Source organism: Gymnodraco acuticeps, unplaced genomic scaffold (assembly GCF_902827175.1).
Source record: "Gymnodraco acuticeps unplaced genomic scaffold, fGymAcu1.1, whole genome shotgun sequence".
NCBI classification, from domain to species: domain Eukaryota; kingdom Metazoa; phylum Chordata; class Actinopteri; order Perciformes; family Bathydraconidae; genus Gymnodraco; species Gymnodraco acuticeps.
Genome location: NW_022991540.1, coordinates 127058 through 142682, shown reverse-complemented (window position 1 = coordinate 142682; position 15625 = coordinate 127058). Strand labels below are relative to the sequence as shown.

The following is a 15625-nucleotide window of genomic DNA, read 5'->3' as shown; positions in this document are numbered from 1 at the left end:
TAAAAATGTTCAATAAAACATTTATATAAAAATAAAAATAAAAATTAAAAAAAACAACCCCGGTCTCTACCTGACCGGTCTCCATGCTGTGTGTGTCCGTCAGGAAACAAGCTGTTAACAAGTAGTTCCAGCAAACATCCACTGATAAACTGCGATGTTAACAACCTCATGATAACCTCATATGTTTTAACTTAGGATCATACCTGTGTTTAGTCTAGAAAAAGGTAAATGTGTGCATTTTATTATAAAGTTGTGTATATTTACAGACAGTTGCAAAAACTAAGAAGCTTATAAACATCAGGTTTAAAACTAAAAGAGCTTTGAAACACAATGAAAGATGTTTGGAGTTTTATTTGAGTTATTAATTTAAATTTTTTGTCTAAGAGATGCCGATCTGAAACCGTTGTTACATACAGTTACGGCATTTCCTGTTTCTGCCGGAGAGAGGGGAGGCCGTCCCAAAGCTTGCTGCTGTATTTACTCCCTCCATCCTCGTTGAGCTGCGAGTGTGGCTACAGACGGAGTTCACTCCGTCACCGAGGGGTAGGGTCGAGGGAGTGGTTAGGGATTGGGCCGTAGTTTCCATAGTTTCCCCACAGCAGCAGACGCACATTTATGACGTCCGCTGGCGCATCATATACACGTCGGATAGTGAAAGTGCATTCGGATTCTCTAAAGTACCGCAGTCTCTTCTCCCAAGTCCTTTTGAATTCTCCTATTCACTATCCCTTAACCCCGTGACGTTTCACACAGAGTTAAAGGGATAGACGATAGGAGCTGATTTTTGGACTATTCGACTGTAGTCTAGTACTTTACCCAAGTATTTAATTGTTTTGCTACTTTATACTTCTACTCCACTACAGTTCACAGGTCAATGGTCAATGGTGTATCTGCACAATGACTACTTTTACTTGTGGTACTTTCTGAATGCAGGACTTTTACTTGTAACAGAGTAATCCTACACTCTGGTACTTCTACTTTTACTCAAGTACAAGATCTGAGTACTTCTACTTTGACTTAAGTACAGTCCGAGTACTCATCCCACCTGTTTATAGCTTTAACGCGGGTTTTAAAACATATCAATATTGACATGTGATAGTGTGTAACAATGTAGCCTACCCATGAAAAAAATCAATTAGAAAACACAAGCTTAAAGGGATAGTGGAAATCCGCGAATTTTGGGTTTAACTTATGTATTTTTATTAAAAATAAGCATAATAAACATTTTATTTTCAATTTTACTGCGCCCTCTCAATGAAACGAAATACTTCGGGAATCTTCGGGTGATGACGAGAGCATAGGAAGACGGGCACAAACAATGGCGGACATTCAATAGCATTTGCATGTGAATAGCCGAGTATATTGCCATAAATATGATGATTGATTATCAGTAAAAAATTCTACGTGACACAACGACATTGGATTAACCTTGAGATGCGTTTTTATTCCGTTGAACACAACTTTTGATCACAAATCAAAAAAGGTAAGACGTAATTATTGTAATATTTTTGGAACCGGATGTTGTTTACTTTCTCTTTTCTGGCTGATAGCTCCAGGAATTCGAGGTCTTACAGTGATGACATTACATGTGTGGAATCTGTGGAGTCTCAGCTTTAAATCGTATATCTTGTTTGTGCAGTTAAGATAGTAATAAGGGCATTTCTACCGTGTGTTGTGTGTAAAAAAGCGTTAGCATTGTTTCGCTCAATGCTAATTCAAAGGCTTGGTATTACTCTTGTGTTTTTTCTAGCTAACAATTGTTCTTATTGTCAGTTAGCGGCGTTTCTTACCTTTAAAAGGGTATGAAAGATTAATAGTTTCATAAATGTTAATTAGCCCTGAGACATGTGAGAGAAAAAAAACTGTGGGAGGGGTCCACTGGGGGGACCTTCGGGATTAACTGGTTAACAATGATTAATATTTGTAAAGGCTACAGGTGATCTTAAGATGCGTGAGCTATGCTTAGGGACCAACCAGTCAAGATTATTTGTGCGTAGGGGTGCATCATCTGGCACCTGGTCCTGGTCATCCTCGCCATTGCCCATGCCGTGAACCATCACCTCGGGCTCGGGCTCGAACAAATAAGGACGTAATGGTCCATCGTCTGGCTCAATATTGTCACCATCGTCGCTTACTGAACCGGATTCAGATTCAGTTCCTAAAACGACATTTTCGTAGGAAAGCCGAGAGGATGTTTCTGACTCGCTATCATCACTGGATACCTCGTACAATCCTTCTTCTTTGTCTGGTATATTTGCCCTTCCACGTTCATTCTGCATAGACGCCATGGTTTGTTATCGTATCGTGTTCCTAAGTTTTCGTCACTTCCGGTTTGGCTGAGTCGAACATTTCGTTTCTAAAAAACTTCGGGGAAGCTGCAATAAAGTGCTTCTAACATGCGTAAGGCAATTATTATATTTTTGTAATCAGGTGTGATTGTTTTGGTACGTAATTATGCTTGTATATAAGTTAAAACGAAACTATTTGAGGTTCCATTTCCACTATCCCTTTAAGCTAACGTTAGGAGTTTGTGACAATGTATGGTAGATGCCAGGCTAAACGATTCATTAAATCATATTGCGAAACATTCACTGCACATCACTGCCGCTCCGACACTGAGCCCTGCTCACACAGTGCTCCGAGACCACCAACGCTCCGACACTGAGCCCTGCTCACACAGTGCTCTGGTTCCTGCCAGAGTGACTCCGGCGATCACAGTGACTAATACCAAACGTAGTTAACGTACCTTTATACGGTCTGTGTTAACGTAGCTGCCTGAAGGGAGTCCGTAATCAGAAAGAGAAATAACACCCTGCGCGTCATGATGGCATAGAATAGAAAAACACAGACGGTGTCTTTATTATTTTTAATGTTTTTGTAACAAAAAGACAAAGGTGAAGAGGATGAATTGTAATGACTGAGGATCTTCTCATTTAGCTCTACCACAAGTTAAAGGTGTCATTTGGGTTGTTTATTGAGACTAAAAGCATTACACAGCAAAAACACCAAACAAGCTGTTCAGTTTAGGTGGGAAGGAGTACAGGAAGAAATGACAACTTAAATGTTACATAATATTTTATGAAATGAGCTCTGAAAACCGTTTCACCAACCATCCCTCTCCCATTTCAACACACACACACACACACACACACACACACACACACACACACACACCACACACACACCACACACACACACACACACACACACACACACACACACACACACACACACACACACACACACACACACACACACACACACACACACACCACACCTCCCCCCCCCCCGATTCTGCCGTCCATCTTTCTCCACAGCATCTGAAAACACACATCAGATTGAGTTCCAAAAAATACTACGTTTGAAATGGTAAACAAAAGATACATCACAAAAATGTGGGAAGATCTAAGGATGTCTACTCTAGAATTGTTTAATAGTACTATAATTTGCTTTAAATTTGAATAATGCTACCTACTAGCTTGAAGCCCTAATTACTAATTGGTGTCAGAAAAGTAATGGAAACAAAATACATGTGTATTCTTTAGCTTCAAAGTCAAATTGAATAACAAATATAAATACACATCTCTGTTTCTTAATCTAAGTTTTTTTGTGCTTATACTTTTAAAGGAATTGGTCAACATTGTGGATAATAATTGTTATTTCAAGATGAATCTTGAGCTAGATACCCGATGGTTAGCCCAGTTTAGCGTCAACATGGCCATCCTGGGTTCTTTCAAATTTCACAATACACAAAACCTCTTAAGCTCACTAATCATTATTATTATATATTTATTGAACAAGGACTAGAATAGATGGCGCCTCAGCGGGGTAAATCTCCATTTAGAGCAGATCTTTTGTTCTGCTCCAAGTGGGGACAAAGCTTCTCAAAGTGCAGTGGCATGATATGTGATCTTGGAAACCAATCACATCTTTGAGAAAAGAATGAGATCGTCAAAGCGGAGGAGATTGAATTTGGATTGTATATTGCAATGATGGTGTTTTCATTAATTATTCTAAAAATGTGAAAGCTTGTTTGAAAAGAATCTCAACCGGTTTAAGCTGAGTCTTACTGACCTTAGACCAGCAGGTGCGCAAGATATGAGTCATGCTGTGTTTGATGCTGCTACTGTTAATGAGTTCCTAATATGTCTACATTCAAAGATGTTATATTCAGTTTTCAACTCGTGTTTTTAATCAATATGTATGTCGTTTTTTGAAACTGTATACAAACAGAAATCTAAAAATATCAATTTTAAATTGTAGTTGCTTATGTGCTGGAATTATTTCTTGGTCACCCGTGTTTCCAGCAGCCTGATGGATCTTTACAGCGCATGTTGCCAGAATTGGTTTGTGAACACAATTTATTATGTCTCAAATGGAATCAAACTTTAAAAATGTTCCGTTCTTTTTTTTAAGTAAACGTTCTTCTGCCAAGCTTAATGAATCGCTTTTTATAAGCATCATTTGAGGCAGGAAACAATTTAATGATATTTTTCATATACATCTACATAGGCCTGTGCAATTAATCGTATTTAATCTCTATTACGATTTTGGCTTGCAACGATTACGAAAACAACGTAATCGAAATAAAACCATTATTTTGCTGCGTGCGCTTTCGCCCCTCCCTAAAAGCCCTCTCGGCCAGGTTGTGAGTGACAATAGTTGTGTGAGTTCAGCGTGAGCGAAGACGGAAGAACAAGAGCAACTTGTGAACAAGAAAGGCAAAACGAATTCTGCTGTTTGGAAATACTTTGGGTTTAAGGAGTCCGACGTGGAACAAAGAAAAGCACAGTGCAGCAGGGGCGGACTGGCCATCTGTGTGTTCTGGAGAATCACAGAATGAATACTTTGCAGTTGAATTATACTTAAAGTTCAGGGTAATCAACTGTTAAAAAGATACTGTTCAAATTGTTTTTAAAGTTCAATAAATGGATGTTTTCAAAGTCAATGAATAATCGTATTTAATAATCGTGATATCAAAATTGACCAAAATAATCGTGATTATGATTTTTGCCATAATCGAGCAGCCCTACATCTACATCTTCCATTCCAGTGAGCTTCATGCTGTGTTCAATTACTTTTCAATGTATTGGATATTCTGCCATTATCTGGACGCTGGTCGCGTTCACTCCCAAATCACTGTTTAGTTTATAATAGTCCATGTTTGTCCGACTGACGAGAACAATGTACACTTTGTAAAAGCCTGACACAGCCTTTCGATCTCCACTTCATATATCTTTACGGATCAGCTGTGTCATCCTGCTTGTCTCCACCTTTTGTGATTATGTTTAGTCTATTCTTAACACTCTACATCCCTCTTCTCTGTGTGTGTGTGTGTGTGTGTGTGTGCACGTGTGTGTGTGTGTCTCTCTCACCACTTGGCAGCACTGCTCCTCCTCTGCTGAGAAACACTGTAGATCTCCTGCAGCTGTTTCTTCTGGTCGTCGCTGAGTGGCGCAGTCAGACTCTGGTACCATGCTGCATCAGCATTCTGGATCCCTAACACACGTGCGTTTAGATCAGGAAATGTCAGATCAAATCATTAGTAAGTGTTTCAGTGACAAAAGCAGCTGTGGTAAAAACAAACCCGCGTGTGATGTAGCATGGAGACAAATCCCTAAGCAGTATCTGAACCTGAAAACTAAATTAAAACAAAAATTTAAAATTGTATTTGCAGATTACTCCAGCTAACAAATATTGGGTATTCCCAGAATCATTTTTTTGTTTAGAAATAATACCTTATCAGTTTGTTTATTTATTTAATATGTTCTACATTGCTTTTTATTAATTTTTTCCTTCTTATTTATTTTCATCGTTATGGGTTTAATTATTATTTAACCATGGAAATTGCCTTGCAATATTTGTATTGGTGTATACGAGTGCATTTGTGTACTTGTACACTTGAACATATGGTGCTTATGTATATTTTGTGTGTGTATGAACATATGAATGTAAAAAAAGTAACTTGAAATTAAGTGTTCACAATGTTTATATGCATATATTATTATATGCATATATTATTATTATTATTATTGTTTATTTGCCAAGTACATGTGTACATATGTATATATTTATATATAGTATTTTCCTTTTCAAAAAAGATAGTCAACTGCTATTGACATGTGCAGAAATTGACCCTATATCTAGTTTTCATACATATATATATATATATATATATACATATATACATATATATATTACAGTATATACAAATATATACATACTAGATATATACATACATATACAGATATAGATACATAATATAGATACATACATATACATATATATATATATATATATACACTATATATATACATATACAGATACACTACATATACTATATATATATATATACATACATATACATATAAATATATATATATATATATACATATATATATATATATATACATATATATATATATATATACATATATATACACATATACATATATATATATACATATACACATATATATATATATATTACATATACATATATATTACATATACATATACATATATATATAAGGGATGCTCCGATCGCCAATTTCGGGGCCGATCGCCGGAATCAGTATCGGCCGATACCGATCGCCGATCGAGTGGGCGGGGCCTAAATGGAAGATTTAAACATCACTTTAAATCTTCCATTTAAAGTGATGTTTAAACTCAGTTAATGGCTCATTCACTGGAGCTTCCGCAAACAACAATCAACTTAATTATTTACATTCAAATGATGTACATTATTCAAGTTTACATTCACTTTGGATAATAACACGGGTAGAAATGAGCGGAAGCGCTCTCTTTTCCTCTCTCCCTCTCCTCTCTCCCCCTCTCTCTCTCTCCCCTTCTCTCTCCCTCCTGACAGCCTGTCAGTATCTCATGCAACTCACTGATCCAGTAATGAGTGACCCGACAGTGAAGAATACATATATTTATAATGACTAGTTTAGCTAGTTCCAGAGGTAGATCAAATAGCTAAGTAGGTCTAACTCTTGTGTGTTGCTCCGCTCACCGGTCCGTCACAGCGGGTGGAGCTGCAGGGTTTCTGCTTCACACAACTTGCATACTATTTTATTGTCATTTTCGGACACCTTCAAATACTGCCAGACCGGTGAAGCCATTTTGGCGAGCTTGTTTTGCCGCACAGAGAAAAGTGTCATGTATTTTACGTCATGCGATCGGCTCTGGCGATCTGCATGTTTAGAGAGCACCGATCGATCAGTAGAGAGTGAGTATCGGCCGATCTCGATCGGAGCATCCCTAATATATATATATGCTTTTATTTTTTTCTTGCCCTAACTTTTATTTATTTTTTCTCCAGTTTTCTTAATTTCTTTGTACTCCTTCATTTCTATACATTTTGGACGCAATAATGCCAATGTTGTATTAGGATGATTCAAGGGAGGGCTACTTCCCATAAGCTATGCTTCAGCCCTCCCGCTTCTACTAATTTTGTTCATCTTTGTGTGTATGAATTATACTTTTTTTTTTTTTATGAATTAGTAGAATAAAAAAAAAAAGCCTCACTTACTTAGCAGGGCGGAGGTGAAGAAGCTATACTCGTCCTCTCCGTTGTCGTAGTCCAGCGGAGTGCTGTACTCCTCCAGGGGTGTTCCCTCAAACCCGTCGTCATCCCAGTAATCCTCTTCGTCATCGTCATCGTCGTCCTCCTCCTCCTCCCCGGCCTGACTGCTGGACTGATGCTGCATGGCGCTCTGGTTCTCGCTCACCTCATCTTCATCACTGGGAATCTCCTCTGTCCATACACAACATCATACAATCATTTGGATCACAGCCTTCATAATTCCCTATGTCTTCAGACTTCACTCTCTTGAACCGAACGACAGACACTTTACAAAACAAGCGCACGGAACTGTATGATACGAATATTTATCTCATTTTTTTAGCAGGAACCGTACTGGCAGCAAAGCCCGGCAGCTGTTAGGTCACTGTAGACCCATTTTACAATGAAAGGTACATTTAAAGTCCTTACCTATTTTAAAGTTGAGCTTTTTTATATTTGTACAATTTTATAATGTTTTGCTGATATAGGCTTAGTTTGTCGGGGGACATCTTACTTCTTCCTTCTCTCTGTCTATACCTGTGTACTCTCATGTTCCGATTAACCCAGCTTCCCCAAATGTCTTTCTTTTTGGTGTCTATATACGCCGGGATCCGGAGTCATGGATGATCCTGCGGTCCTGTGTCCTGCAGCGCGAGCCCTGGATCTTGAATCGTGGCTGTGGTCCTGGATCAAAGGTCCTGGATGGATATCCTCGTGGATTCATCTTCCTATTATACACACATGCATTTCCAAACATTTGGACTACCTATGTTGCAAATGTATTATCTTTTCAATTTACACACGGCATCTATTGCACGTCTGTCCGTCCTGGGAGAGGGATCCCTCCTCTGTTGCTCTCCCTGAGGTTTCTCCCATTTTTCCCTTAAAACTGTGGGTTTTCTCTGGAAGTTTTTCCTTGTACGATGTGAGGGTCTAAGGACAGAGGGTGTCGTATTGTCATACTGATATTCTGTACACACTGTGAAGACCACTGAGACAAATGTAACATTTGTGGTATTGGGCTATATAAATAAACATTGATTGATTGATTGATTGATTGATAATGTGCATTTTTTCCAGTGATGAAATTGCCAAATTGCATCCACTACAGTTGACTGTGATCCTAACAACTTAGGCGCTTTCACACCGCAGTACTTTTCCCACAAAGGTTCATCAGAACTTAGTTCATGAGAACTCTTTAGTTCTCATGAACTAAGTACAGATCGCATTCACACCGGAATAAGTTCCCTGAGGGAAGATTACGCAAATGAAGCTGCTGATGTCACTTCTTCTTCTTCTGCTTCGGGTTTACTGGCAGGCCGCAAACAACTTCACGGCGTATAATGCCACCCGGAGTCCCCGGCCGGAAGTCCCCGGAGTTTCGGAACTATATCGGAACTAAAGTGGGAAAAGGTGTGAACACGCTAAAGGACATCATTTCACTTGAGCCTTTAAGACTGCATCTTATTAAGGGAAAATCCTCATGAGAAACAAAGTTAGACCGCTTTATAAAGAGAGAGGGAGAGAGAGAGAGGGAGAGACATAGTCACCACCGACACTATGTTCACAAAGCGGTTCTGCCTCACATCATCTCACAGCACACAAACACCTCACTCACTGAAACACTTATTCCTACACACAAAGTCAAACGCAATGCTAATCTGAATCTGCTCGTTCATGTTAAAAAAGTATTGTTTTCCCTGTAAGGAAAACATGTAGTTTTGCTTCTGTTGAATGTGATGAAATCCATGTACTTCAAATACCCGGCCGCAGCAGAAACTCTGAGCTCAGTGTGCTACAAGATTAGTAGACAAGCTTTCATCACTGAGCCAATCAGTTTTCTTCCCTCTGCTCTCTGTCTGTCTTATTATACTTAGTTTACATACTCTAACCCTGTCCTGCACACTTCTTTTATGTCATCTTCATTGTCCTCCAATCGTCCTGATTATTTTCTCACCATTCTGGTCTTCGTCCTGTGCCCCTGCATTGGCCAGCAGGTCTGGTTTGTTGACGAGGCGGGAGGCGTAGAGGTGTTTGAGGCCCAGGAACAGAAGCAGAACTGAGGGGAGGATCTGGGCAGAGACCCCCTCCAGCACTGGGGGCCGGCGGGGTAGCTCCATCAGCACGCTCAGGCCAACGATGCACATCTTACGGTCATGGAGCCTGGGGAGTGGAAGAGAGCCCAACGTTTAATTAAATACACAACATATAAACGGACATAAATATGTTGACCAATCAAACCTACAAAAAGCAGAGTTTGTCAAGGATCAAGGTCGATTTATTATTGTTTAACAGTGCTGACCAACTCAATGCTGTTGTAATCCCTTTATATTGAATACATAAAACCTGACAAAACTTGCATTAGCCCATATTTCTCCTGAAGCTGCTGAAATGATGACAATGTACCCTGAATGTATAAATTGCCAGGGCTTTACAACTCTAAATCTTTCCATCAATCAATGGTTGGAGAGGTAAATAACTCAACGATATGGCCACAGGAGCTTGAATTATGGTCTAATGTGCTGTGCTATGATCAATCTGGCTGGAATTATAATTTATTTATTGGGGGGGTTCAGACCTGGTACACTTTCAAGAGCCCCTGCTTGTCTGTCTGTGTGTGTGTGTGTGTGTGTTTATGTTTTTTTGAGCACTTTGATAGTGATCTTTTGTTCCATATCCAGCCAGTGAAAACGCAGGTAGGGCCGCTGCCCTCCCGCCTTATCCTCACACAGGCAAACCTTTCTGATCTCTTGGGATTTAAATATTACAGTTAAAAAGGGAAAATAATTGAGTCCAGTTATGTAAAAAATAATTTGGTCAGATATAAAGGTATATTTTGAAAGAAGTACGACAACTGAGGGAGAAAGATCATTTTAACTGCATTGATTGTACTTAACGAAGAGATTTGTTTTCCAAAACTTTAATTTGGTCCTAAATGGCCAACATTAACTCCAAAGGACGACTTTTTGGGGATCTCTACTGCGCGTCGTTGCAAGGTTCAGGCAGTCCAGTTTTTCTTATATCCAAAAAAACTATTCTATTGTCTCGAGTAAAATAAGTCTGTGGGCTGAATATAAATATTCAAAATAAATTGTCTGAGCAAACACTAAGAGCACATCCCTACCAATTAAACAGTTTAGGTAAGGAGTCCCATATTATGGTTGGAATATAGCGATTTAATCCATGAGATAAATCTCACTCCAAATTAATTATTTTTCAAGAACTTTATAGAGTAAGGACTATTACTATTACCTCTCTGCCTCTCTGCCCGGCCTCTCTGCTCAACCTCTCTGCCCGGCCTCTCGGCCTCTCTGCCCGGCCTCTCTGCCTCTCTGCCCGGCCTCTCTGCCTCTCTGCTCTGCCTCTCGGCTCTGCCTCTCGGCTCTGCCTCTCGGCTCTGCCTCTCGGCCTCTCGCTGCTCTCGCTCTGCCTCTCGGCTCTGCCTCTCGGCTCTGCCTCTCGGCTCTGCCTCTCGGCTCTGCCTCTCGGCTCTGCCTCTCGGCTCTGCCTCTCGGCCTCTCGGCTCTGCCTCTCGGCCTCTCGGCTCTGCCTCTCGGCCTCTCGGCTCTGCCTCTCGGCCTCTCGGCTCTGCCTCTCTGCCTCTCAGCTCTGCCTCTCGGCCTCTCAGCCTCTCTGCCTCTCAGCCTCTCAGCCTCTCTGCCTCTCAGCCTCTCAGCCTCTCAGCCTCTCAGCCTCTCAGCCTCTCTGCCTCTCAGCCTCTCTGCCTCTCTGCCTCTCAGCCTCTCTGCCTCTCAGCCTCTCTGCTCTGCCTCTCTGCTCTGCCTCTCGGCCTCTCTGCTCTGCCTCTCTGCTCTGCCTCTCGGCCCTGCCTCTCGGCCTCTCTGCCCTGCCTCTCGGCCTCTCTGCTCTGCCTCTCGGCCTCTCTGCTCTGCCTCTCGGCCTCTCTGCTCTGCCTCTCGGCCTCTCTGCTCTGCCTCTCGGCCTCTCTGCTCTGCCTCTCGGCCTCTCTGCTCTGCCTCTGGGCCTCTCTGCTCTGCCTCTCGGCCTCTCTGCCCGGCCTCTCTGCCCGGCCTCTCTTCTCTGCTCTGCCTCTCTGCCTCTCTGCCACCTCTCCTATCTGCATGTGGGTTATGTGTGTGTGCATCCTCTGTTTGTGCATGTATATCCTCCCCTGTGTGTAATGTGTGTAAACACAACAGAGTGGGGAAAGACATGTCCCTGTAAGGCAGAGGTGCCCAGTACGTCGACCGCGGTCGACCGCGGGGGCAATGCTGGTAGATCGCGAGTCATTCATAAATAAAAAAAATCCTGTTCCGTTAAAATAGACAAAACAGGTTTTGATCCCTCCTCCCTTGGCCTCCCTGCCACTTAATTCAGGAGTTTACTTGATTGACAGAAAAAGCGACCTATCGCTTTCCAGTCTGTTAACCCAGAATGCAAAGCGATACAAAATCAGTCAAGTGCCGGGAAAACTCAAATTAAGTTAAAGAGACAAACAAGAGACAAACAACAAAATGAGTGCGGGACCGAGCAAAAAGCTAAAGACATACCACTTCCACCCAGAATGGGAGGAAGAATATTTGTTTGTGATGTCACATTCAAAGGTTATTTGCCTTATTTGTAAAGCAAGCGTCGCTCTGCCAAAGAAAGGTAACGTGGAGAGGCATTATCGGAGTGTTCACAAGGCATATGACAGCGACTTCCCTCCGAGTAGCGAGTTGAGAAAGAGAAAGGTCATGTATTATTGCTACACAAACATTATCTCGCAGTCTTAGTGTCGCCAACTCGTTTCTAACATGCAAAAAGACAAACAAATGCGTCTATGGTCGGTGTATTTTCGATCTTTCCAATCGAGACGAGATCTCTCTCCCCCGTCTGTGTGCGAGGGGGCGGGGCAGTTTACACACGCGGCTGCTCCATCCAGCAACACACGGAGGAGATGGTGGAGAGAAGCGCTCCAAGGTGTGGTTAAATGTTACCATGGATGTATAATAAGAACTGGATACAGCGTGGGAGGCGGGGCCTCATTCATTCCTATGAGAGTTGCTCATTAGCGCATGATGATAAAATGGCCCACCTTTTGAGAGAGTGAAACGTCACAGATTACCCAGCATGCCTGAGAAGTACCCGTATGTGCGCTCATAGAGCATGCGCAACTTTAACCAAAATGCTCGTTCACATCAAGCACGTCAATTTGCGTACACGTAACAGCACCGCGCGTTCATGACAGCATGGTAATGGGTTGTTGTTATCATGGATTTGATATGAACGAGGCGGCAGTTAGCAGCTAGCGGCTAGCTAGTAATGATGCTAATGTACACATCAATCGTTATGTACTTATATTACGCTGTAACAGGATCTAGTGATATCCAACAGAGCTTCATTTAGCATGAAATAATTATTGCACTGTATATATATATATATATATATATATAGGCCTACAGTGCAATAAGCTTCTTAGTGCAATACGAAGCTACAGGGACGTTAATAATGTCGGTAATATTAACTTTATTTAATACAACATTTACGGTACAATATTTAATCATACAGGCCATGTAGTATGATAATGAATTACAGCAAACATGTGCAATATATCCATTATTACAGCTCCGTGGGATGGCAGTAAGACGATATGGATCCGTTCTTATCCATGGGTAAAGATAAACGCAACTCACATTGGTTTCTCAAACAGCATCTCTGTAAACTACGTGTATTCACTGAATTTCACTCTCTGCCTTTAACGGCTCGTTGTAGCTCCAATAGCTCCAGCCCCACCCTCCCTGTGAGCACAGTGTGCTCTGATTGGTCGGGACACGTAACTTGAACGTGCCGGGCGGCGCGGTCCCGTGGGTTAGATGCGCGTTCATAATGCAGAGGGAAATAACTCTCAGAATAACGTTATTAGCTAATTTTTACAACTTGAGGAACGAATGTTTTTAATAAGGGCTATACAAGTGTTCATACTGGGTAGTTTATTTAGTTTAAAAAAAATTATCCAACGAGTTACAGACCACTCTTTCCCCATGTAAGTCAATGGGAAAAAGTGTTTCCGGGCCTGGCAACCAAACGGAAGTGTAGTACCGCCGTTTGGCCAGCAAGAATATTTTCATCTGAGTCCGGCGCACTTCCTGGGGGCTTGAATGTTACCCGTCTTGAGGTGGACAATGCTCTTTGCCAAGAGTGTTTAGCATGTAAGGGCGGTAACACGAGCAATTTGTCTAAACATTTAGCAAAAGTGCTCCACATCCAGACGGAGGAATGCACCGGGTTCGACTGTCTTTCTAGTAGCTCTGTAGCCCCATCCACGAGGAACGTTTCCACGTCAGGTGTTATGTATGCTAGCAGCAACACACGGAGTTAACTCATGATACAAACATGGGTTAATGATTAGAGGAAACTGAGTTATTTATTTTGTTAAAGTTTCAGCTATTCTGTTTACAGTTCTGTTATCAGATTATTTAATATGATTTGTTAAAAACATTGTTGTTTCTTTTGATGTGAAATATTATTTATTTAATTTAAATTAAAAGCAATGTTAATTCTGTTCACAATTTGTTAAGTTAATTTAATAATATATGTATTTTTGAATCAAGTATTCATCTTTATTGTCTTCATTGTTAGTTTCCACATGCCTAAAACAACCTCAAGCTAAATCTAAAAGTTGATGGCTAAATAAGAGCGTTTGAGAAATTGTGCAAGGCATACAGTAATAGTCTGAATAGTCGATTGATCGTTTCATTCATCGATTATCAAATGAGTCGTTTGTTGCAGCCCTATTGTAGTTATCCCATGTATAAATAAAACGTGTTATTCAGCAACCCTTGCAATTTGGGATTTTATTTTTGGTTGGTAGACCTCGGTGAGCTGGTCATTTCAAAAGTAGCTCACCAGCCAAAAAAGTGTGGGCACCCCTGCTGTAAGGGATTAATAAAGTATATCTTCTTCTACTTCTTTCTAAACACAATCAAAGGCCATTCCTTAATCTAAACTCAAGACAGACGAGCACATATTATTTAGAAGATGTCGGAAATTATTAAATGAGTGTCCTTCGGGACCGTTTGTTTATTGGTTTAGCAAGTCTTTTAGATAAGGTCTTTGCCCAGATGTTCAGGGGCCTCATTTATAAAACTTTACGTAGGATTCACGTGAAAAGATGGCGTACGCAGGAACAAAGGATATTCAGCCCGGTTGTTGGCCCGTAAGAACCTCGATTTTGGAGGGCCAGAAAAAAGGCGAAAAAGTAGCTCTGAGCCGGAACTACTCCTAGTGGAAAAGCAAAAAAAAGGGGGCCGGGTTTGGCACGGCACGCTTAAATCGTGCTACGTGCTGCAGTGGAAACGTCCCATGTGGGCTTTTAGCACTTTTAAGGAGTACATCTTTTTTTTTTTTTTCCTCCATGTCATTTCCTTCTACAATCTGCTTAAATGTAAGGAATTAACATGCCTATATAAATGAGTTCATAACTTCAGGTGGTGCATGGACTTGAGGTGAACAAATCTTCATATAAATGCCAAAACGTATTTGTGATATGACTATATGAGAGGTCAAACGTGAAGTAAGTCTGTTTAGTAAATATAAAGGCTTTAGATTTCTTTCTGAAAATAACTCAGTAAGTATGTTTTTTAAGTGAATATTTGACAAATTGACAAGATAGAAACAAGACCACTGAGTGTATTCAGTGACGGCCCGAGTATAATATTGTATCCTATAATGTCCACGGTTTAAATCACCCCATAAAAAGGAAAAAGATAATGAGCCAACTAAAAAAACTAAAATGTTCAATTGCGTTGCTTTAAGAAACCCATCTTGTCGAGGTTGAAAGCCAAAAGCTAAAAAGAGTGGGTTCATGCTTCATATGGCAAGAGAAGGGGCGTGGCCATACTAATTAATAGATCTTTGCCATTTTCAGCAGAGAAAGTGATAAAAGATCACATGGGAAGATTTGTAATGGTAATTGGCTCTATTGGAGACATGGCTATTTCCATACTGAACGTGTACGCCCCAAATGAAGAGAACGAGGATTTCTTTTTAAACATAGCTAAGATTATTACTACTAATGGAAAAGGCATGATAATAGTTGGAGGGGATTTTAATACT

The 15625-nt window shown here is 40.8% G+C and overlaps 1 protein-coding gene across 3 annotated transcripts in view; it reads right to left on the bottom strand.

Annotated features, from left to right (window-relative positions):
- Positions 1-2851: 2851 nt before the first annotated feature.
- The window catches only part of ipo8 (importin 8), a 69693-nt gene continuing 56919 nt past the window's right edge, over positions 2852-15625 (bottom strand). For all 3 annotated transcript variants that reach the window (XM_034197247.1, XM_034197248.1, XM_034197249.1), the window contains exons 22-25: positions 9525-9730; positions 7535-7759; positions 5376-5499; positions 2852-3320 (exon numbers count right to left, since the gene is read on the bottom strand). In XM_034197247.1, coding sequence (XP_034053138.1) covers position 3320; positions 5376-5499; positions 7535-7759; positions 9525-9730 — 556 coding nt within the window. In that variant the 3' untranslated portion in view covers positions 2852-3319. The remainder of the gene's footprint in view (positions 3321-5375; positions 5500-7534; positions 7760-9524; positions 9731-15625) is intronic.